This window comes from Amphiura filiformis, chromosome 15, assembly GCF_039555335.1.
Source record: "Amphiura filiformis chromosome 15, Afil_fr2py, whole genome shotgun sequence".
Taxonomy (NCBI): domain Eukaryota; kingdom Metazoa; phylum Echinodermata; class Ophiuroidea; order Amphilepidida; family Amphiuridae; genus Amphiura; species Amphiura filiformis.
The window spans coordinates 44,596,990-44,622,489 of NC_092642.1; the positions used below are offsets into that span (position 1 = coordinate 44,596,990).

Consider the following 25,500-nt stretch of genomic DNA (forward strand, 5'->3'; position numbering starts at 1 on the left):
ATTTATTCTGTTTTAATTCTATTTATTTTGCATTCATATTAAAGCCTAGAAAGTTCTCCTTCATTTCATACCAAAATTAATTTTCTGCAATTTTAAATAAAAAAGTTGTGAGTAATTAAGTAAACATAGATAGAGGATGGTGCAATTGGGATACGGAATTGGGATACAGCACCATGTAAAGTCTATGAGAGAACATGTGCACCGAGTTCATCAAGGCTTATCTATACTAGAACAATGAATAAAACCTTTGAATAAGATACTGTTGTAAGGCCAAAAAAAAACAAGTTTGTTTCCTGTAGCGCGCTCGCATGTTGTTTTTGACGGCGTATGTGCGCATTTGAATTTTTTTTTCACTTACAAAGAAAAAAAGAGAAAAAAAATGCAAAAATCGCAAACATATAATATAAAACACTATTGGAGTAAACATTTACACATTACACAACAAATAAACAATATAAATATTCTTGAATATGAAGAAATATGATTTTTTTGTGTGTGTGTCGGAGAAATCCACTGTAAATTCCCATTCCAATTTGCAGCGAAAAGGGTATTTTTTTAACGCATTTCGCATTTGACTTTTTGGACCTGCTACAGGAAACAAACATGTTTTTTTGGCCTAAAGCTAATAATCAGTTGTACTCTACTTTTATACCAAATAGACTTGTTTTGTGTGTTTGTTAACAAAGTACCGTAATTAATTACCCAATAGACTAACAGTATTAGTTCTTGGGACACGGATCCCGTACCATCTTACATTGAAACATTCATAATTTGCAAACTATAGACCCTATCATAGCAAAGTTATACATTTTCTATTCTTTCCAAAAATCGGTATTTCAGTAGGGGAAGTCTTAAGCAGTCCAAGCAGTATTCCTGCATTTTCCACTCATTTTAATGGAAAATTTGATGTGATTTTGTGTATTATAGCAGTACATCAACTAAGTGATCAAGGTATACATATTGCGGTCGGCAATTGCCTCTACTTTGCACTAATAAGCAGTGGCGTGCGCAAAGGGGGGGGGGGGGCACATACCCCCACTTTTGTTGGTCATTCAGGGGAAAATGCTTAAACCGCACCTTACACACCTAAATCAGACTCCATTCGGGGGACCTGAACAACCTGCCCCCCACTTTCAATGTGCTGCGCACGCCACTGCTAATAAGGTTGTTTTTTTTATGGTGCTATGGTTTAAATGTTGCATATTTTTGAGGTGATATTTGTTGACAGCATTTTCAGTGCACATGCATAAGACTTGTCACTACTGAAATTTAAATGACATATTTGGAAAAATCGGACATTTTTCTTTCAGAAAATATATACTTTTGCTATAATACAGAGTATAGTTTGTAAATTATAAGTGTTTCAATGCAAAATGATCATTATAACAAATGGAGACATTCCACCTGAAATCCATACACCCCCTATGGAAGACATAACCTTTATCTCCCACACAGGGTGTATGGATATCAGGTGGAATAGCCCAATATATAACTTAGTACAAGAAATTAACATTTAGGGAGCATTCACAAACACTTGTTAGGGGGGCCATAATGCAAAAAAATTCATCACAAACATTTTTCTGCCCCCCCTTTTCAGATCTCAAAAATATCAGGGCCCCCTTTTTGACATGAAAATTATGGGACAATTCCATAGAAAAGCATATAAACTCAATTTTCCCAGGAAAATTTGTGGTTAACTTTTTAGAGCCCCCCCTTTAGAAGGTCAAAATTTTAAGGCCCCTCCCCCTTTTTGCATCAGGCCCCCTAACAAGTGTTTGTGAACGGTCCTTTAAAGGGACTTTCAGAGATCTGCCAAGGACCCCAAAATTTTATTTTAAATTTTCTGAACAGTCACTTAAAATGGTTGATAGATTGTGAAAATATCCTTAAAGCACTTTCTTTTCAGGAATATTGACAAACTATGAAGGAAACTGCCAGGTTACATCCGTCCAAGATCGCATCCCCTATTTAATTTAGGAATTCCTTATGCCCAAGCATAAGGAATTCAGATTTGTTTCTTTAGACATGAAAACAGTGTCATCCTGATGTGGCAGTGATATCAGTATGCGTGTGCTCACTGAAACAACTGCCTCAACGCGTTGACGCACTGCCACAGGGTGAAAAAATATTCTAGCTTAAAGTCATAGTAAATATTCTACAAGTGCAATAAAAATGATGTGTGGTGAATAATGTAGTTTGGGATTGACCTATCTCTGAATTTCCCTTAGGCAACGAAAAAAAGAAAACCCTGTTCTACAGGCCCGACCGACCCAGATTATATCTGTACAAATGAATGCCGACGCAAATTTCAAACTATTCAAAATATATTTGCAAAATATTTGAAGATTGTGGTGATTTTGGGGGTCATTTGCCAAAAAAAAAAAAAAAAAAAAAAGGCTCAACCAACTGACCCTACTTGAAAGGTCTGTCTGCCTGTAGAGTTTTCTTTTTTGGTCGCCTTAGTAAGATATATGCAGTATTTTTAAGTGTAAAATGTATGAGAAATTATAGCCAAGAATTATAGTCAGTACGTAATTGTCCTGTTTATTTTGAGGTAAGATTGAATGGTGAATGACAAGGGAGACATACTGCCTATGTAACCATGAAAGAAAAGTATTAGAACTAAGTTACAATTAAAGCCATATGATTGTGTGATTTGCTCCACAGCGATGCCCTTAATTTTTCTTGAATTTCTACTTTTTGCATGATTGTAATGCCCAATTGGTTTTTAAAATACCATGTGAAAGACTAAGCCTGAAGTGCTTCAATGACAGTAAAATTTGAGTTTTTTTGAAAACCGGATCACTGATCGAATGATGGCTAAACACATCGCGTGCTTGTGTATCATTGAATCAGTAACATATAAACTGTGTGCATATCGCTATTAACTCATTGCATGGTTTCGCCATATATGCGAAGAGAGCCTCGATCTGGCAGCATGCATGAATGGGAATTGAACCAGTCATATAACATTGCGTAAAGTTATGTAATTCTTCCTTTTATGTCATGCCAGTTCCCGGGGCCAGTTCCAGGCTCTCCTTGCATCATGGCAGGACCATGCATTAGGCGATTTTATTGACGTATGAACTGTGTGTATATCGCCATCAGTCTTACATGTACATCTCAATTGTACATCCCAGTTACGTGAAGCTCCATCAATAATCATGATAATAATATGATCGCTGAGCTAATAATACACGCATTGTAAGCAATGGAATGAAAAATCACTTTTCTTTGTTTTACCTCATTTGTTTGGCTCAAAATTAAAAGGGGGCAATGTGATCAGTGAAAACTAACATTTAAATAGGACTATATCCTTGATGTAAATCACACATTATTGCTTTAAGTTCCAGAGAGAACTAGCATTAATTTGGTTTACAAAGTCAACCAGGGTGTTAGTATAGCCAGCCACCTGTTTGCCCATCATGTTGGGCAAGCAGTTTGCTCTTGGGACATATTATGCAAAAAATCTTCAGATTTTTCCCAATTTTGGTGAAAAGGTCAGCAGTGTTTATAAAGGTAAGGCCAATAAAAAAAATTGTTTGCTTGCCCTCAAATGAATTTTTAAAATTGGGTCGGTCGGTCGGGATTTTTTTCTTTTTTTTTTTAATTTCTATCTAGCAAACTCTACTGATTGTATTAATTAAGTCTCAAAATATGAAAAATCGGACAGTTTTGGTGTCAAAATGTATCAACTAACATTACAAAGCAACTAAAATGTTGAACACAAGCTCTAAAATACTTTTTTTTTACATCTTCAGAATGCAAAAATTTGAAAAGAAAAAACCTTTTTCAGGAATTTCCAAAAATAGGGTCGGTATTCTTTTGTACAGTAAATAGGGTCGGTCGGTTGAGGGCAAGCAAACAACTTTTTTTTTTTTGGCCTAAGCAGGGGGCTGGTCTATATTGAGGGAATTGCATATGAACATTTCAATACTGCCCTTTATTGGATTCAGTGGGAGAAAAAGCCATCATATACCATAGAATTACATCTGCAAGCGTATCATATAGCCTATGCCTTAAATGAGTTATATGATTCTGGGAAGACACCCTCCATATTATCTAGAGCATTACTGATACAGGCAGCTGTATATGCATGTATAAGACTCGTCAATTGTAATGTTTTAAAAAGTTGTACTGGATGGTATCCGCCTTTCGTCTCATCAAAAAACACTCATTAAGACGCATATGCTTGTAAATGGAATGTTACGGTATTTAATGTTTGGATCTCCCCCAATTCATTGCGTAAACTGTGATTTTGGAAGTTGTTAGTTGTCTATTATAAGATTTATGTGCAATTTTATATGATATTATACTAAAAATAAAGCAACAGACAACTGTGTATATTGAAATAATTTATAAACAAAATATTTACAAGTTGTTCAAAAGAATACCTTTTAGTAATAAAACATGTTATTATAAACATATTTACAACAATGTTTGGTCATTGACTTACTCTTACATACTGCGCATAAAAAGTATATCCATGCACTTGAAACAAATTAAGGGACCGTTCACTACAAACACTTGTAAGGGGGGGCCTGGTGCAAAAAGAGGGGCCCTGAAAAGTTTTGACGCTCCTAAGGGGGGCCCTGAAAAAAATGACCAAAAATTTTCCTGGAAAAATTCAAGTTTATATGCTTTTCTATGGGGTTGACCCCATGTCAAAAAGGGGGGCCCTGAAATTTTTGAGCCCCGAAAAATTTTGCGATGAATTTTTTTTCGCACCAGGCCCCCCCCTTACAAGTGTTTGTGAACGGTCCCTAAAGCAATATCTTAAAGACACTTCTTTTAAAGACACTGAACCTAAATTGTCAAATAAGGTAGTCAATAAATAGGACATTTTGTTCTGCATAGATATTTTTATAGCTCATTCGGCATGATCCGACTTTATTTTCCCAACTTATACCAAATTTAATGAAGAGAGTTTCAAAAGTGACAATTGTTTACATAGACTTTTCTCTTGAAACACACTAATTATGAGTACAGCGAGTGCGTGTTAATCTGCCACGCTGTAATGAACCTGTTACAAAAGCCAGTGGGAATCTCCTGAAGGAAGAAATATCCCGAATGCGTCACTTTTTGAAATGCTCTTTTTTCATTCAAATTGGGGTAACTTGAGAGAAAAAGGTTGCAGCATGCGAATGAAGTGCCAAAATATGCAGAACAAAATTATCCATCTATTGATTAATTTATTCGGTAATTTAGGTTTAGTGCCTGATATTGCTTTTGTTTCCAAGTGTACGGATACTTTTTGTGCGCAGTTATATGTCATATGCCTGTCATTGTGGCTTCTGCTAGTGGATAACAAGTTAATACTACCTGAATTCAATAGAATATTGTTCAGGATAATTGCAGCAGTAATAAGCACACATTACCCATACCTTCTGATATCAATTTTTTTTCAATTTTTGTGCAACATAATTAATACTCATTTTATGGCAAATGATTAAAAATTTATATTTTTGATATTTAGCAGTCCTCAAAGTAAACTTTATAAATCTAATGATATGTACTTGTATGTTGCTGGGATGAAAAGCCCAATGACGCTATACACAACTCAAATTTTTTTAACAATCATGCTACTCAATGTTGCTACATGTACTACAAAGCAGCAAATAGCCATGGTCGGACAAAGTTTTTGCGAAGTACAGACAGGCATTAAAATGAGTTGACACACCACCTATAGCACAACCACCTGTGTGACTGTCTGAATATTAAATGTACCAACAGTCACTTTGTTGATAAATTTTCATTGTTATTTCAGATGTAACTTCCCTTGGTACACATTGTTTGACAAGAAAATTACATTTTATAACTTGATTCATTCAAAGTCTTGTATAAATACATACATTTTTTGTAGGTATCCAGTAATTCCTTAGACCTGTAGAACTCACTATTCTACTATTCTACTGCATATCTCTCAATGGGGCTATTTCAAAATAAAAGCTCTTTAATGTAATTCAACAGAATTTGCAAGTTACAGTGGCGGCTGATGATACTCTTGTGACAACGCCTTTTGCAACAGGTAATGGGTGGAAGTGCTCAGACCATAGTCGGCAATGTGAAAATGCATAAGTAAGGTGCAAGACCAATAGGAAATATTCTGCCATTTTAGTAGCCTTTGACTTGGAAATATGCAAATCAGGGTAATGTTTTTGGTTAGATTGGTTCTCTACCAAATTAGATGGCAAGCTTAAATTGGGTCAGAGACTTGTGGAATAAGTGTACATCCATATCAAAACGATGCACTTGTCGGCTGCTACATGTGTCTCATTTCACATAATAGCTAGGAATAAATACCAGACTCATCTCCGAGTGGAGGTCACTTCAAATCATCCCAAGTCACATGGTGTATGAATACAGAGAACATTCCTTATACAATTTGACTTGGGGATGATTTGAAGTGACCTACACTTGATATGAGTCTGGTATTTATTCCTAGCTATTATGTGAAATGAGACACATGTAACATAGATGTGAAGAACTGTGACAAGTGGTCAGATTTCAAACAATAATATTGCTGTTCCAAAAAATGGGCACACCTCCTGTATACAGGTCTTTGTGGATTCTGGTTCTAATTTACAAATTTGAATAACTAGTACTTCTAAATATGACAAAATCTAAACTACTTGGGTAACTGTTAGTGTTGTAAATTTGCAACTAAATATTTTAACTTTCATAATATTATTGAAGAAGCTCCATATAATCTAATATTAAGTTGTCATGATTGTCACCAACTTGACAGAAGGGTACTATAGGACTGTTCCAGTTAAAATCCATACACCCCATGTGGAAGACATGATTAAGTGCATGTCTTCCATTGACGGTGTATGGATTTCAAATGGAATATCCCAATCTACCATACTGGATTGTCACTCATGAGAAGCAAAATGAGTGTACCTCCTCTACCTTTTTCAGGAAATTGAACAATATTTGTTTTTAAGCATGAGCATTACACACATGTTTGCACATGTAAGGCTTTATAATAAAGCACACTCAGCACAACACATTTCACATAGGTCACATGGCCTAGGTGTATGCGCATCATCATACAGCATACACGAGTATCCTTATGCTTGCGTAAATTCACGTTAGCACTCACCAGTGATACGCAACTAACACAAGTACCGTGCCCAACAGCTGCATGGTGACTCAGAAAACTTTACTAGTCAAACTCAATTTTAGCTACTGGGCTATTCAATTTGAAATCCACACTACCCCTGTGGAAGATTTTGGAAATATGTTTCACAGAGGGAGTATGAATTTTAAATGGAATGAGCACATTAGGCAGCTCCATTTGAAACTCACCCTCCCTCTGTGGAAGATTCAGGTTGAATCTTTCTCAGAGGGTGTATGGAATTCAAATGGAGCTGCCTAATGTGCTAATTCCATTTAAAATTCATACTCCCCCTGTGGAACATATTTCCAAAATCTTCCACAGGGGTAGTGTGGATTTCAAATTGAATAACCCAATGCATCTCCTTGTTTACTTTACAACCGCTAGTACTAGTCTGACTCAACCACAGGCGCCCCTGCATCGGCTGGTATCCCTTCAGCCCCACAAGCCTCCTGCCACTGTGACAACCATACACTTGGTTCCATGTTGAATATCTACAAAACAAAAAAGTGGTAACACATCAAACTTGGCCCAACGAGACTTTTTTAGAAGCTTCGAAAAAACAAGCAAAATTTCACTTAGATATAGCAATGTTTCTCATAATTTCTTGTGAAATCCTTATACGGGATAGGAAATTTTCACTCCAAATCCTACAATTTCCCAAGAATGAACTGGATTCTACATTTTTATCAGTCCATACCTGCCAGCAGTGATATATTTGCACGACATAGAAAAATTAATATCCTTGCTGGAGACACAAAACACGCTTTTATTTAGGGTGCTCAGTTTTATTAAGAAAACAGTTTCAATTAATCAAATTCAGTAGCTGGGTCAGGTTTTTTAATCACAACTTATATATTCTATCAAAATTTTGATAAGTTTTAAGTGTCAACAGGATGAATAATATACACCAAAGATCTAAATTTATACACAATTTAATAACTTTACACTGATCTGAAAATATTGATTTTAACCAATGTACTATATGTACTGAATCGCTTAATTAACCAAACATAGATTTTCTGTACCAAATATTTTGTCGTAACTGCAATGCTTCACTAAATGATGGGACTATATAAATGGGTTGTTTCCATTTTCTTAGTTACACTTACAGTTTCTGAAATGAACTTGAGTATCCTCATCTTGGACACTGATGCATTTGACCTCTGACCCCATCTAAATTCATACACAGGAGGCTCACTGTTTGGAATTCTTGTATATTCCAAATAGCTGAAAGAGTAAAAGATTAGGAAATGGTTCAGTAAAATTCAAAACTTTCATCACATGTTGCAGCATCTGTTTATATCTTTAGAATTATACCAAAAGATTGCAATAATATAATATAACACTATGACATATCTGCCATCTTGGATTGTCACTCATGGAGGACAAACAACAGAGGTTATCCATGTTACTCATGTGTGACTTCTAAAAAAAGGCGCTGGTTCCCGTAGTATTCCTCAATCAAACCAATTCAATACACGACCTCAGAGTTACTTGCATGACTTTGGTGGACTATTTGAAACAATTATGGTTGCACATGCAGGTACTTCTTTTGAAAATCCTAAACAAGATATAGCAGTCGATGGTAGGATATGCAGCTTATAGAACACGGATAACCTCAATGTATCTCTAGCATTAATCGACAAGAGCGTGCAATCAAATGACAATTTGCATCTTAACCCCCTGAGCACTACCTGCCGATCTAACATTGCCTCTGATTGGTCAATTGCATGATATCTTCACTTTAAACACCAATCAGAATGGAGCTTTGCAAATAATTCACCCCAATTTTTTGCTGATTGGTCCAATTGATAATGAAAACTTATTTTTGGCCAATCGGCAGGTAGTTCTCATGGGGTTAAGCTTGAGCGTTATTAAGGTTTGCGTACACATGCTACATAGTATATATAGACAGAATGCAAAAAACCACACTTTGAATCAAAAAATTTGTCAGGCGCATAGCGAAAAATAATCGAAAGTACATACTTTGGCCTGATCGACAGCCACACCTCCATTTTGCTTCATCAAAATTGAGATTTTTGTATCAAAAAAAGCTCATATTTTTCTCATTATCCAAGTGAAATTTAACACCCAAGGTATTTTTTTGGTTTAACCCTAACACCCAACCTTGCTTTTTGCTATCGGAAGTTATAGTAGAAAAGAAAAAGGAGAGAAGAAGAAGAAAGAAGTCACTTGGCACCCCCGGGATTCGAACCTTAGACCCTCCGCATGCCAAGTACACAATCACCGACCGGTAGCCACGATCACCGACCGGCAGCCACGATCACCGACCGGTAGCTACACAGGTAACGCTACACCTTACTTACAGTTGTCTTGTGAATTCCTGAGTCAGCAGTTTCTTAACATCACCAAATATGTCATGATTCTTCCTGTTAAAAAATACACATAAAAAATTACTATAACATTATTTTGCTTCCTCATTTCCCATATCTGGGCCAGATTACATCAGGTTCGGGGTGGTAGGCCTGTAGCCTGTAGCCAGTACCGAGGGAAAAATAGTTCCCTCTATTTCCCTTCAAACTTTATTTAGAAATGAGCAAATGACTCAACAATCGGTTTTTTAAATTTTCTGAGCATGTCAAATGAGCAATTTAAACATTGTATTATTGTATGCATACATAATGGGCTATTTCCAGTTGATATCCATACACCTAAGGAAGACATGACCTTAATCTCCCACACAGGGGTGTAGATTTCAAACGGTATCACCCATTTAAGTAACCTCATTTGAAACTCACACTCCCTGTGTGGAAGATTAAGGTCATGTATTCCATAGGGGGTGTATGGGTCTCAATTGGAATAGCCCTGTAGATAAACTTACTCGTCTCCATCAATTCCCAGCTTCCCGAGGAAATGCCAAAGTACAGCTGTGAAAAAAGCAACAAAAAAAGACCTTGCATTCTTGATGAAAATACTAGCCGATCACGAGTGAGTTGGTTCACTTCCGTATTATGCACACATGGGCTCTTATGACACAATGTATGTGGACAATCTTCATGCTGTTTGGCAGCTATGTTCATTCAAATGAAATTTTTACTATGGACACAAACACAGGAAAGGATTCGGACCTGTTGTGTCAACCGTGCACACAGTTCAAAACTACATCAACTTTGGTTAGCTATTAAATCCTGAAAGCCTTTGCTAAAATAAATAAATGTAAGTATATGGTCATTTTCACGGTAAAGGGTGTAACTTTGGATTTTTAACATTTTAATCCGTAGTGTTCTAATAAAGCCACAGAATTCCATGATTTTTGGCCACATAAGTCATCTAGTTAGCAGCTACCTTGGGTAGCATAATCAGCTTTGGGAGTTACTGCGTTCAGTTTTAGCAGGCTTAAATGTACTTAATATTGCCATTTTGAAAAACTATAAAAAACAGTAACATTTTTGTAAAACCCTGTGTTTTCTTCAGTTAGTTCATGGATAATTTTTCTTATCCTGAAAGTACAGTCATATGTTCAGTAAACACTGCCACATTAGATTTAATTGTGAACAGCCCTGTATTTTTGAGAACCGGACTTGATATTTGTCGTTTGAGGCTTCATTTTCCGTTAACAATTGTTAACAAACTTTGTGGGTGTAGCTTTGGTTCATAATTCTTGGTTATTTCTTCACTTCTTCTTGATTCATAACAGTTGTTATCTTAACTTGAAATGGGTAACAAAAATTAGTCGATTTGCAAGCTTTTAAAATTTTTATAAAATCTTGACTTCAAAGAGCCGTTTTTCCGTTAACTGTTTTGAAGCCTCCGAAACAAACTGTTCAGCAAGCTTGTGCAAATATAAATAAAAGAGCTCATCCAATCTATTTATCAAAATGTAGCAAAGTAGATCCTCAAGTCACATGTTTTTAAATCGTGGAGATATATATCACCGTTTGAAAATGGGACCCAATACAAACTTTCCGTTAACAATTGAAGCCTCCGAAACAATTGAAGCCTCCGAAACAACAATAAGATTAATTATCATCTATGCATATCTAAATTGGTGTGTTTCATACTGATATCTGCATTGTAATTATTACTTGATATGTGCAGAATGTCATAAATTCTTGGTTATTTCTTCACTTCTTCTTGATTCATAACAGTTGTTATCTTAACTTGAAATGGGTAACAAAAATTAGTCGATTTGCAAGCTTTTAAATTTTTTATAAAATCTTGACTTCAAAGAGCCGTTTTTCCGTTAACTTTTTGAAGCCTCCGAAACAAACTGTTCAGCAAGCTTGTGCAAATATAAATAAAAGAGCTCATCCAATCTATTTATCAAAATGTAGCAAAGTAGATCCTCAAGTCACATGTTTTTAAATCGTGGAGATATATATCACCGTTTGAAAATGGGACCCAATACAAACTTTCCGTTAACAATTGAAGCCTCCGAAACAATTGAAGCCTCCGAAACAACAATAAGATTAATTATCATCTATGCATATCTAAATTGGTGTGTTTCATACTGATATCTGCATTGTAATTATTACTTGATATGTGCAGAATGTCATAAATTAAAAAAAATTGACATTATGGTTAATGTTTGAAAAATATACTGATACCCAAAAAGCCTGTTTCGGAGGCTTCACATGCAAAAAAACACCATACTTAACAAATGGGTGAAAAAATTAACATGTGATAAATCTACAATATCTGCTGCATAGAATCATTGATTCAATATACACAAGAAAATAACAGCTTAGATGATCCCAACACTGTTGTTTTCAAAAAAACTACTTCTGCAATGTTTAACAATTGTTAACATGAAGCCTCCGAAACAAAAAAAAAAAAGACTTGCTGTGATAATTTAATTTTTGTCACAACTGAAATTCAATACTTATTTTTTACCTATTTTTTTATGTCAACTTGTAGTGGTTAGCCAAATATTTTACTTTTATGATCACCTGTGTTGTTAACTGAAGCCTCCGAAACACAAATCGCTTGATTTGCCAATTCTAAAAAATAACTCCAATTTCTGTGAAACTTGGCTGGGAGGTTCCTTTCATCAAGTAGTATTTGTACATGAAGTTAGACATTCAAATTATTTTAGGAACCCAATTAAAACTTAAAAATATGTTTAAGGTTTGGAAATTTCCATTGTAAATGACACTTGATGTTAAAAATTTTCAAAACTGCAATTACAAACATAGCAAAACATGGTATAAAATTTAACTTATATCTGTTGACTTACTTTGGAATGGGATTTCACATGTATTCCAGCTTTCATGTCATAATTTTCTGAGGTTATGTAAAATACATTTTTTCTTAGATTTTAACCAAAATGTTATGGAAATGTCAAATTTTTATTAGAAATCAAAAGGTTTAAGCCTTGAAACATTATTTTACTGGAATTTAAGTTGCTTCTATGCATGATTGCAGTAAACAGAAACATATTTAAGTGGTTTGAAATTTTGACCCAAAAAATCAAAAGTTACACCCTTTACTGTGAAAATGACCATATTACACCAATGCGCACATATATAGTTTATGACCTTTACTGCAAAGACTTATGTGCTCAGTGACGATGTTTGCATCTATGGTAAAGTTTCAGTTTCAGTTTCAGTTTTATTTACTATATAACTTATAAGTTTATCATATAAATCGAAACAAACGCAATTAATGGAGGGATGACCAAAAAAGAGCACAAGGCTCGTACAAGTTTGGCCACCCTGAAAGAAATTTATGAGAGAGCTAACTTAAATACTACGTGCAGAGACAAGAGACATTATAAAGCGACAAAACTACAATGTGCAAAACGAGACAGGACAACACAGGTGAGACAGACAAGTATGTTGGCAATGGCAGTATAATCATGATAATAAATAATGGTTTTACGAGACACAAGTCAAGAAAATATTTATTGGAAATCAACATGATCAATAGATAAATCCCGAAGCACAACTCGTATTGTGATACAAGATAATCTTTATACAGGTTACTAAAACATTTAACGGTGTTACAGTTACGAATATTGAGATCAATTACATTCCAACTTAATGGACCCTGTCTTTTAATTGTGTTATTTGCAAGATTTGTTCTGAAGTTGTGAGGTCTATACAGTTCAGCTGACCTGGTTCCATAAGAATGGAAGGTATTACTCTTCTTAAAATAATCAGTGAAAATATTTGGGAGTAAGCCACTTTTGAACTTATACATAAAGAGGGAAATTTGATGTTTGTAAATATCAAAGACTGTAAGTGTATTTAATCTCTTAAACAAAGGTTGTGTGTGTGCAAGGTAATGTGAGTTGGTACATAAACGGACAATTTTCTTTTGTTTGAGATAAATAGATTGTAAATTGCAATTATTCTTGTCGGCCCAAATGATATTACAATATTGAATATGTGGTAAAACCAAACTAGAATAAAGAGAAAATAACGTTGAGCCAGAAAGTATGTGTTTAAGGCGATAAAGGATACCTGAATACTTGAAACAATATTTGTAATATAAGTGTTCTGTTGATGCCATGTTAGAGAATCATCAAGAATTATCCTAGAAATTTTGTATGAGAGACCCTTGAGATAGGTTTGTTTTCAATATTTATTGAAATGGTGTCTGGATACGTTAAGCGGGTGTTGTGGTTGTTTTTTAGAGAACATATACGTGGTCTTTTTAATATTAAGGGAAAGTTTGTTTACTTTGAGCCATGTGGAAATTTTTGTAAGTTCGATATTAGCTGAATGTATGAGGTGATGGAGATTTTTATGTGAAGCCAGTAAATTAGTGTCATCAGCATAGATGACAAATGAGAAGAATTTACTTGTAAACACAATGTCATTTATATATAAAATGAATAATAAGGGGCCTAAGATCGAGCCCTGTGGAACTCCACAACTTGTATTCAAATGAATTGATTTACGATGATTAAAGTTAACGAACTGGGACCTATCAGTAAGGTAACTTCTGAACCAATCGAAGGCATTCCCACGAATACCGTAATGAGCGAGTTTTGAAAAAAGAATATCATGGTTAACCGTGTCGAATGCCTTCGAGAGGTCCAGGAAGATACCAAGGCGTGATTTTTGTTATCGAGATCGTTAACAATTTTATTGTAGACTTCCATGATGGCCATAGATGTGGAGCGGTTAGAACGAAAACCAAATTGGGAGTTATGAAGTAGATTAAATCGGAAATAAAATTGTACAACCTCTTGTGGACCAGACGCTCAAGAACTTTTGAAAAAGCAGGAAGAACTGAAATTGGTCTATAATTGGAAGAATCGTGGCGATCACCATCTTTAAAAATGGGAACAACTTTAGCGATCTTGAGTTGGTGGGGAACAAAACCAGAAGACAGGGATGAATTAAAAATGTGGACAAGTGGGGTTGCGATTAAGGTGCTGACTGCTTTAATAACCTCGGGTTTGATTTCATCATGACCACAGCTTGCACCAGGCTTCAGTGCCATACAAAGATTGACTACTTCATCGAAGTTGGTGAATAAAAAAAAGAGTGAGTTAACAGGAGAATGAGCATTAATTAAAAATTCACGAAAATCAGTATTTGGTTGTTGAATTTTGCTAGCTAATTTAGATCCAATATTAACAAAATATGAATTGAAATGATCTGCAATATGCTGAGAATCCGAAGTTGAAACGTTATTGATGTTAAACATGGTTGGAAGATCAAGCCTATGTTGGCGACCTAGAATGGAATTTAAAATATTCCAAGTTCGTGTTGAGTTATTTTTACAATTCTCTAGTTTCTCAGCGTAGTAGTCTTTTTTGGAAGACCTAATGATAGAAGTCAGTCGATTGCGATAAACATGATAATTTGTTTTATTAGACTCTGTTGGATGACCGACATACTTTCTGTAAAGTTTTTCCTTTCGAACAATAGATTTAAGGACAGCTGTTGTAATCCACGGTTTTGCGAGGAGTTCGAAGCGACTACTGGAACTACTAGAGCGAGACAATTTTAAGGGAAAATGAATGTTATATAAATCAGAAAATTTATTAAGAAAAGCCATGTAGGCAGGCTCACAAGAACCTATGTTTTCAACAAAATTCCAATCAACCAGTTTTAAATGATTCTGAAAATTTCGGATTCTATTTTGATTAATTAATCGATATGTAGTATGCTGGTGGTGGCGTGGGTGTGTAAGTGGAATAGATTTGGTAATTTGAAAAATAGGGTAATGATCAGTTAAGCCTCTAACGAAAATACCAGATTTTATTTGGTGTGTGAGGACGTTTGTAAAAATATTGTCAAGTAAAGAAGCGGTAGTGGGTGTTATTCTAGTAGGCCTGTCAATCAGTGGGTGCATATTATTATTGTAAAAAATATTGAGAAAATCATTAATTGTGTTATTGTTAGTATACTGTAATAGATCAAAATTAAAATCGCCAGAAATATAACACTGCTTATTTTCACACGACAATTTAGCAACACAATTTTCCAAGTCAGTAAGGAACATATTTACATTAGTACGATGTGCACGATAAATATTACCCACAATTATATTTTTGTTAACCGAATTTAAAATTTCAATAAATACAGACTCAGAGTGATCGATGTCATCAGATGATTCAACAATTAATTTAAGATCATCCCTTTCACGGTAAGCAACTGAATCATGAATATAAATAGCAGAGCCACCACTTCTTCTACCTTGTCGGGGTGCATTAACGAGAACATAATTTTCAATATCAATCATATTAAAATTGTCATCATTTAACCACGTTTCTGAAATGGAAATAATTGTAAAAGTATGACTTAGTCCAGAAATAAAGCTATGAATGTTATCAAAATTTTTGTTGAGACTACGTGAATTGAAATGCAAAATTGAAAAATCATTATCACGTGAACAGGTAATATCGTTGTCAAATAAATAAGAACAATTATTGAGAGGGCTTGTGTGCTCATTCAAATTAATAGATTCATTGGATGATGTCCGAAACATATCTTCAAAGTTAAAGGGATTTAATTTCAAACTAAGCATACGATTAAACTCAATTGTATTGTCAAAACAAAATAAAGCAAATCTGAACTCATCGTCATCGACATAATGGTTAAAAGGGAAAAGATTACCAGTACATTTAAAACAAAACCAATCTAGGTGATTGTCAACATCAGTATAAACACAACGGGTATCATATGTGATATAAATAATTACAAGAAGTACGTGATATATGAGAATGATGTCTTAAAATCAATTTACAGCAATTATTACACTTTTCTGCCATAAAATACCAACATACAACAATTATGTAGATACGAAAAACACTTAACACAAAAACAAGGGGGTTTAATACACTAAAAGAAGTAAAGGCAGTAGAAACACAGGTGTGAGGCGGAAACCTACCAAGAATAATAATGAATGATAGAGCACAAATGACAGGGTAAAAAGAAGAAGAAAAAAAAATATAATGGTAAATAAGTAGTAAATAAATAAATAAAGGTATGTATGTGTGCTTTATTCCCCATATCAATAAATAAATGACCTCTTCTCTAGCGGTCCATCACACTTATCTTGACAATTTTTGTGTGTTTTTTTATAAGGTGATGAAAAAATAAACCCTGTTCTACAGGCCCAACCGACCCAGATTTTACAAGAATTGGTAAACAAATTTTGCCTGCAAAAATGAATGCCGACCAAAATTTTGAAAATATCAGGAACAAATTTTGTTTGTGTGGTATTTCCCCAAATTGCAAAATATTTACAGATTTTGGTGATTTTTGGGATCATTTGCAACAAAAACAAAAAAATGTGACCAAACGACCCTACTTGGAAGGTTGTCCGCCCGTAGAACAGGGTTTTTTTCCGTCGCTATATGCAACATATGGAAATCTAAACACAGCTTTAGTGCCTTACCTTCATTTACTACGCCTCCTTGCATAAAGATCAGACCTAGGACTATAAACAGTAAACCAACTTTAGGGTCTTCACTGGAGCTGGAAAAAAGCAAATAAAATAATAAAAATTTAAATTTGAAAATGGTACAATTAAAAAGTCATAATTTTGTCAACGTAAAAATCCAGGGATTTTAGATTTGGTTGCGAATTGCAGCTGAATTTGCGGCTGGAATTCCGAAAACAATCCCAAAAAATTATACTAAATGTGATGAAAGAGAGCCCCTAATTTTTGTTAATTTTCAATGTTTCCTTATTACAAGCATAGTTGTTGAGATCGAATTCTGATGACTCACCAGTGGCAGCGAAATTACAGCGCTATTGAATCCGAAATTAATTCATTATTTATTTATAACTATACCTTACCTGTCTACAAAGTTTGCTTGCGCATCACTGCTGATGTTATTAAGCAGTATGTACTGCTTCTTAGTTGATTTGCCTGATGTTTGCTGAAGCTCCGTTAGCTCCAAGCCATATGCCTGCAACAAAAAAAAAAACCCATTAAACAAATTTTCAGCCGTGACCCATTAAGGGGTGGGGTATGAGCGTTTGGACAGTATTTATTATGGGACATTAGAGCACATCAGACATATCGAATTGCATTCTGAATCTGAAGAATGGCCTTCTGATATCAAATAATTTTGATTTTTGAAATTAGCAATGTAATACACATTTTATGGCAAATCATTAAAAATTGACTTTTTTGATATTTAACAGTACTCGCGGGAAACTTTATAAATCTGATGATTTATACTTTAAGTGTATGTAGGTGGGATGAAAAGCCGACAATCAATTAAACATTTTGACCTTTCGTATTGAAGATATGGATTTTTTTGCCCCAAAACACCAAAAAAAAAAAGGTCTTTTGGGGAAAAAAATCCATATCTTCAATATGAAAGGTCAAACTTTTCAATTGATCGTCAGCTTTTCCTCCCAGCTACATACACTTTAAGAATATGTCATTAGATTTACTTCGACGACTGTTATATGTCAAAAATGTGAAAAATATCAAATTTTAATAATTTGTCATAAAATTTGTATTATAAATAGTAAATTTCAAAAAATGACAATTATTTGATATCGGAAAGACACTCTTCGTATTCAGAATGCAATTCGATGTGTCTGATGTGCTCTAATGTCCCACAAAAAATACTATCACAACGCTCATTCCAGATCCCTTAAACCAAACTTCTTAATTCTTCAGAGTTATGTCCTGTGCGTCGCATGTAAATATATGCACATGAACTAAGCCTAGGATATTCGGGTGGACTCTCGGGTACCTGCCCGTCCCTAATTAGTTACCCGGTACAGGTTATCAGAAGATATATTTTATATAGCTATAATATCAATGCGCATGTACCTCCGGCATTTTAGCAACCTACCTCTCTTAACTTGACCTTTGCCCTTTCCAAGATGGCAGGAAAGCAAGCCCTGTACTCTTTCTCAAGTACATTTTTGCTAATATCTGTAAGTAATGACAGAAAATTAAATGTATTAAAATGTAAACAAACAAAAAACAAACAACCAACCAAACATTGATCAAAGCTCTATATATCAAAGCACCCATTTTACCCCGAAGACAAAATATAGGACAGCGGCAGTCAAATGCAGTGGGTATCAGCGACTTGTAAAAAGGGCAAAGGCCCAGGGGCAAAGGTAAAGGACACAATCCTGTATAAACAGTGATCGGAGTGCCCATCTCTCATTGGCTATTGGGCCTGACTCCTCCATATAATGTTGCTATAAGGGGATCGCTACACCTCCACAACGAGTCTGTTACCTTCCCAGCATTTAAGAATGCCGGTACCCATTTATGTATGTTTTTCAAATCGGTCAGGGTTAATCATTTTGAAACTTATACTCCCCCTGTATTATGGCTTTACCTATATCTTCCACAACTGGAGTGAGTATTTCAAATGGAAGTTACCCAATTGTCTATTCTATTCAAAACTTATACTCCCTCTGTGGAAGACTTTAGCTAAATCTTCCACAGGGGTTTTGGAATAGCCCATTTGCACTTACCGGATCTTTTAACGGGTAGTTTCTTTTGCTCTTGGATGAGCAAAAATTGCACCAGCTCTCCCACCTGTAAATTAACCAAACTGGGAAAATTTAAAATTACAGAAAATTACAGAAAACTTCACATGCTTCATTTTGTATTGAGTGGCACATACTTCATTTTGAGTGAAGATACCCAAAAATATACCAATTTATTATATAACTGTTCAAAATTAGGTTAAATTTGCCCAATTCTGAAAAAATCACACATTTTGCTAAAAATTACTGAAAAATGTACTTTTACAAATTCTTGGAGATCATTTTGAAAATTTACCCATATCTTTAGAAGTATAAACCAATTTTATGAAAATTGCAAACCAAAATTAAACCAAAATGCCTGAAATTGCATCCATAGCTAACATATATTCTCAGGCTCTCCTTTCCACCCTGGAATAAAAATATACAAGATAAGATGTATGTAGGCCTATACAACTTCATTATGTATACTAGTATCCACCATACCTTTCTCTCGACTACCTCAGGTGATAGCTGAGCTGTTGCCCTTTGCGCCTGTGTAAGAGACTGAGTTTGGTTCTGTGTTAGAGTTTCATCCACATCTTCCTCCTATTTATGTGAAAAAACAAATTACTGTAAAAGTGGTACTTTTCGCGGTACATTATTTTTCGCGCTTTTCGCACGCAACACAGCGACCGCGAAAATAAAAACACACAAATATGTTCTTTCAGGGGGTACTACACCCCTGTGGTAAATTTGTGACTATTTTTGCATTTTTCTCAAAAAATAATAACACACTGGTAATAAAAATTATGTATATTATTGGGGCAAGGAATCCAATTACTACACTGAAATTTCAGTGACTCAAGACAAGCGGTTCAGTATATATGATAGGAAAGCATTAGTGCGTGCTAGCGGTACCTTATTTCTTATCATAAATTACAAACCACTTGTCTTGGGTCACTGAAATTCCAGTGTAGTAATTGGAGTCCTTGCCCCTATAATATACATAACTTTTGTTACCACTGTGTTATAAGTTTTTGAGAAAAATGCAAAAATAGACACAAATTTATCGAGGGGTGTAGTACCCCCTTAAATGCATGTAAAACTCAAAATCGCAAAATTAAGAAGAACAAGCAGTGTAGTATAAAATTGGCAAAGCACAAAAAATCATACGTACGAAAATTACCACTTTTACGGTATGCTGATACTTTAGTGTTAAGGGAAGGGGTATGAACGTTTGGACAGTATTTATTGTGGGACATTAGAGCACATCAGACATATCGAATTGCATTCTGAATACGAAGAATGTCCTTCTGATATCAAATAATTTTGATTTTTTGAAATTCGCAAATAAATACACATTTTATGGCAAATCATTAAAATTGATATTTTGATATTTAACAGTACCGGTCCGGTACTCGAAAGTAAACTTTATAAATCTGATGATTTATACTTGAAGTGTATGTAATTGTAGGTGGGATGAAAAGCCGAAGATCAATTGAAAATTTTGACCTTTCGTATTGAAGATATGGATTTTGTTTCCCAAAACACCAAAAAAAATTAGGTCTTTTGGGGAAAAAATCCATATCTTCAATATGAAAGGTCACGTCGGCTTTTCCTCCAAGCTACATACACTTTAAGAATATATCATTAGATTTATAAAATTTACTTCGAGGACTGTTTATATCAAAAATTTGAAAAATATCAAATTTTAATCATTTGTCATAAAATTTGTATTATATTGTGAATTTCAAAAACTTAAAATTATTTGATATCAGAAAGACATTCTTCGTATTCAGAATGCAATTCGATACGTCTGAGGTGCTCTCATGTCGCACAAAAAATACTGTCGAAACGCTCATTCCAGATGCCTTAAGACCAAAAAAAAAAGTTCAAGTTGCCTCTGGTCAGCTTTTCATACAAAGTACAACATTGTAAAAAAAAAACACCATACATGTAAGAAAGCAAGTAATTTCCTGAAATTAATTGGATGCTTTATGAAAGGATGTTGAACAAGATTTGATCAATTTTTTTAAATTTATTTATTCATTCATAAATAATTCATTCATTCATTCAGAAATAACTATATTTAAGCCTCCGGAAGCAAAATTTCCAAAAATTGCTTGCCCCCCCCCCTCGGCCTGCCAAAAATTGCTTGCCCCCTCCTCGGCTACCAAAAAATATCCCCTTTACACATGCCAAATTTTTGGGTTCCCAATTTGCACACCTTTTAATGGTCTAAATAATGAGAGTGTATAGTGAGCAGGAAATTTTTCGACACTACAAATTCGTCCAAAAAAATAAAGCAAAGGATTGGGGATCGAATTTTTTACTACCGGTATCACTAAAATGTTTTGGAGTAGAGGTCTGCTAACAGTAGACCATTTTGGGGGCTATATTTGGTGTATGTGTCACGTTTTGAACAATGAGTGAAAACCAGGGGTAGCACTAGGTTTTAAAACCAGGGGTTCTCAGCAGGGGTAGCGCTAGAACTAAATCGCCAGTGTCCATGAGGGACCCCGAACTTGCAGAAAATCAAAAGTAGGGGTCCAGAGTAGAGTTTGGTGAGTCCGAGTTGCACAAATGCAGCATAAATAGTATGTCTGCAATAGCGCTAGATTGAAAAACTGAGGGTCTGCAGGGACCCCTGTGCTTACAGAAAATTTAAAAACAGAGGGTCCGAACTCTATTTTGGTGAAAAAAGCAACCTAGCGCTACCCCTGAACCCCTGAAAGTGTTCAAATATGCGCTCAAATCCTAAAATGAGGGGATTTCGAGTACGAGTATTGAATGTACCATTTCAATGTCAGTATCAGATTTTGTGATTTTGGTTATGTGTTACTATAAATACAAAAATAGTTAAGGCCCGGCAAAAAACGCGATCTCGCTTTCACGCCGCGATTCTCGTTATTAACCAACTAGGCCTATCTCGCTTTTTAAGAAAGTTCCCACACAGTGTGCTTCTATTAAAAGTGTTGCTTTATGCCACAAAAGTTCGCCGAATTCCAGAAAATGCAGTTCCAACTTCGGCAAAGTGCAGAATTCAACAGCATTGCAAGTCACATCTAGACGAGTGAAAAAGCTGTGCTTTACTCAATATAAAATGACATTTCATTGCAAATGAGTTCAAGTTTAGGCCAAATATCATGATATTTATTGAATTACTGGAGTATTTTGACTATCAAACATAATTCAAGGGCAAATTTTTGTCACTTTTTTCTTCTACGGCCTCATACTTCACCGATGGCCTATCTCTACATACATGTACCACCCTTGAAGCATTTCTTACTGATCCCTAGAATCAGAAATTACCTCTCACGTACGTGTCGTCATTCAGTATTCATTCAGCCGTCATCAGTGATTCTAGACAATATCACAATCTGTGTAATATTGCGCTGGCGCCTGGCGGTGTGTATTTTATTTGTATTTTAAAATCATGTTACAATGCTACGGGCGACTTCACTTCAACATTTATGTTATTGCATTTTATGTTACACAATTTCTGGACGGGTCGAAAATATTGGAGATCGAAGCTTTTCTTTTTCTTTCACATGTTTTCATTTTTGATACGGTACAATTACAGAATAGGGTGCAACTTGCTAGCCTAGACTTGAGTCCTGTCCTCATTTACGGAGTTTAGGGCTAGGGTTTAGGGTTGGGGTGGGGCAGTCAATAAGACGAGTAGTTGCACCCTATTCGGCAATCGCTCCTAAAGTTTTTGTCAGAGAAGAGCGGCACTTGTTTACATTTTGAGAGTGTGCAGGGTGTAAACACAGAAGTGGGGTTCTGATTGGCTGAATCAATCGTCTGACAATCATATAGCAACAGACCGATAATCTGATGGCTGATTGTGCGTCAAATCGTTTGTCAGCACAGATTGGCGCCCTTGGGTTAGTGGACTGCCATTCTTCTCTGAAACCCAGTAAATTTTTTATTACTTCAGTGGTCCAGCTACTGCTACACGCTGGTGATCAGTGACAAGGTCGTCTACTATGTGTCGCACCGACGACCAATGTCATGAATGTGAGTCAACCGGGTTAGGCTAATGGAACTCGATTGTTAGTTTCCTATTGACCTCCCGCATCACTTTTTCAATTTGACCAAAACTTTCATTATTTTTATGAAAAAGTCAATTATCTGAAAATTGAGATGGAAATAATCAAAATTGAAACTCTCCAAAATGTCTGACATCCCCTGCTGATCATAATCAGCAGTTTTTCTTAGTTGTAGGGGTAGAGGATGTGGTAAATAATGGAAATTTACGGATGACCTCATTATGTTTCTAGTGATTACAAAAATTGCAAATTTCTTTTCATTTTAATAAAAACAAATTCAAATCTTTTCTCAATCTGTTGCAAAATGTCTGCAGGCATTGAGTTTTGCAATGTGACAGGTGTGCTGTAAATCGCACGCCTGGATAACCCGAGGTGTGCTTTTAGGTGTGCTGCAAATCGCACACCTAAATAAACCAAGGTGTGCTTTTTCAAAACTGGTGTATGACTATGATTTTCAGCTAAAACTTAGCAATTGTGACAACATACATGTACTTTTTTTAAATGGCCATGGTAAAAGCTCTGGGGTAATGAATGGTGTATACTGCATAGATGTCCCTGGACTTTGGACTTATTGCTAGTGTCATTTGTAATTTTTTTTTTTTTAATTAGTTTTTTTTTTGGATTTAGAATGTCCCTAGAATGTCCCTGGAACTTTAGAATGTCCCTGGAATTTTTTTAATTAAAAAAAAAAATTACAAAAAGATTTTAAAAAATTATAAATTCTTGTTTAAAATAGGCAAATTTGTAAATTATGTTCACATAATAATCTATGAATGATTTTAAAATGCATTTGTTTTGTATGCTTCTTTACTTCATAAATAGGTTGTAATGTGAACATCAATTATAAATTTGCCTATTTTGAACATGAATTTATAATTTTTTTAAATCTTTTTTTTTTTTTTTTTTTAAGTTTAAAAAAAAAATTAAAAATATTTCCAGGGACATTTTTAAGTTCAGGACATTCTAAATAAAAATAAAAAACTTAAAAAAAAAAAAAAAATTTTTTTTTTTTTTTTTTTTTTGTGCTGAAAATCGCACCCTCGGCGTATTTTCAGGCGTGCGGCGCGTGCGAATCGCACTCGCACGCCTTAAAACTCAATCCCTGGTCTGTAATGATGATCTAAGCATTAATACCTGTTTTGAAATGGTCTTTCATCAACAATATATACTTTGGTACTGGTGGGGTACCTAAATTTGGAGAAAGCTGTTCATAAAATCATTGATTTTGTTGACATAAGGCTAATGAAAGTCAATGTTATGTTTAGCGTCACCCGCCCGCGTTTGGATTTTCTGGCCGCGTTTGTGATGCCAAAATCCCAAAACAGTTCATTATTTTGTATTTTGTACAAAATTAGTTTCCAGTGGGGACACAAGCACAAATGCCAATGATAAATCAACCTATTCCAACATAAAAAAGAACTAAAAACAAGATTCTGTTATCAAATTGAACTATAATTGGCCATTACCCCAAGGAGGACTGGTTTGGGACCAATAATGTGGACAGTCATTTAACAATTTATGGCATTTGAACTGGTAAGAAAGCTGGTATAAATACCTGGATGGTGAACAATATTTTTAATACAAATGTGTTGGTTCATATGCCTTCAAAAAAGGCCTACTGTTGATTAGAGTTGTTTTAATAGAATATTGGAGGGTATATAGTGCGACAAGTGTTGATGAAGTGGCTGCTATTTTGTAATTAATGAAACGTTGCAAAATAATGAATAATGAATAATGAAAAAGTTGCCTCATTGTGGTTTGAAAAAAATGTTACGCTAAACATAACATTGACTTTCATTAGCCTAATGGATAATGAAAAGAGACCGAATAATGAATAATGAAATAGCGACCTCGTCCTTTTTTTCAAACATCCAATCGGAAACTAATAATCGAGTTCCATTGTCCTTATAATAAACAATTAAGATCTTTGATCAGCCAATTTATAGGGCGATTATTTTATACCTCTTCCATGTCTTCTGTGTTTACGCTTGTGTACACTCAGTGCACAGCTGGGACCATATAAGTAATAAAAAATTAACTTTAGACTGACATTAGACATATAGTCATGGACATGGCAATGCACTGAATGATGCCATGAAGGCATGATTGATTAATAGGCCTACTGTCTAGCATGTCTAGTAATACTAATAGTACTAGTAGGCCTACATACATGACATACATATATGTACATCATGATCGTCATGTCGATCAAGTAATTGTTTATTTTTCATTCATTTATTGACATTACCGACTCAGACTCTATAACAGCTACAGCTGCTGCTGGCCGTCCTCTTGGCATAATTTCCTGATAATCAGACAAGCTTCCAGATGAGTAAGCTTATAGATGATGAATTTCATAGATCTCTGCCTATTCTATGTGTGTCAGCATGCAGCGAGGGATCCGAATCCGATGGGAAATTCTCCCGCGACACACTTGCGTCAACTGCAC

At 35.0% G+C, this 25,500-nt stretch overlaps 1 protein-coding gene and 1 long non-coding RNA gene across 2 annotated transcripts; one reads left to right on the plus strand and one right to left on the minus strand.

The window, feature by feature from the left end:
- The first annotated feature begins 3,027 nt into the window (after positions 1–3,027).
- LOC140171705 (uncharacterized) lies at positions 3,028–4,561 on the plus strand. The gene is made up of 2 exons (XR_011861630.1): positions 3,028–3,524; positions 3,890–4,561. It is a non-coding gene; the product is annotated as an uncharacterized lncRNA (long non-coding RNA).
- Positions 4,562–5,316: 755 nt separating this feature from the next.
- LOC140171704 (non-structural maintenance of chromosomes element 3 homolog) lies at positions 5,317–25,500 on the minus strand. Its single transcript, XM_072195003.1, has 10 exons — positions 25,300–25,500; positions 19,501–19,602; positions 19,003–19,066; positions 18,363–18,445; positions 17,347–17,459; positions 16,943–17,022; positions 9,966–10,011; positions 9,451–9,513; positions 8,233–8,350; positions 5,317–7,614 (listed from the first exon to the last, which is right to left on the minus strand). The coding sequence occupies exons 1-10, from the start codon at positions 25,348–25,350 to the stop codon at positions 7,510–7,512; spliced, it is 825 nt and encodes a 274-aa protein (XP_072051104.1). The 5' UTR covers positions 25,351–25,500; the 3' UTR covers positions 5,317–7,509.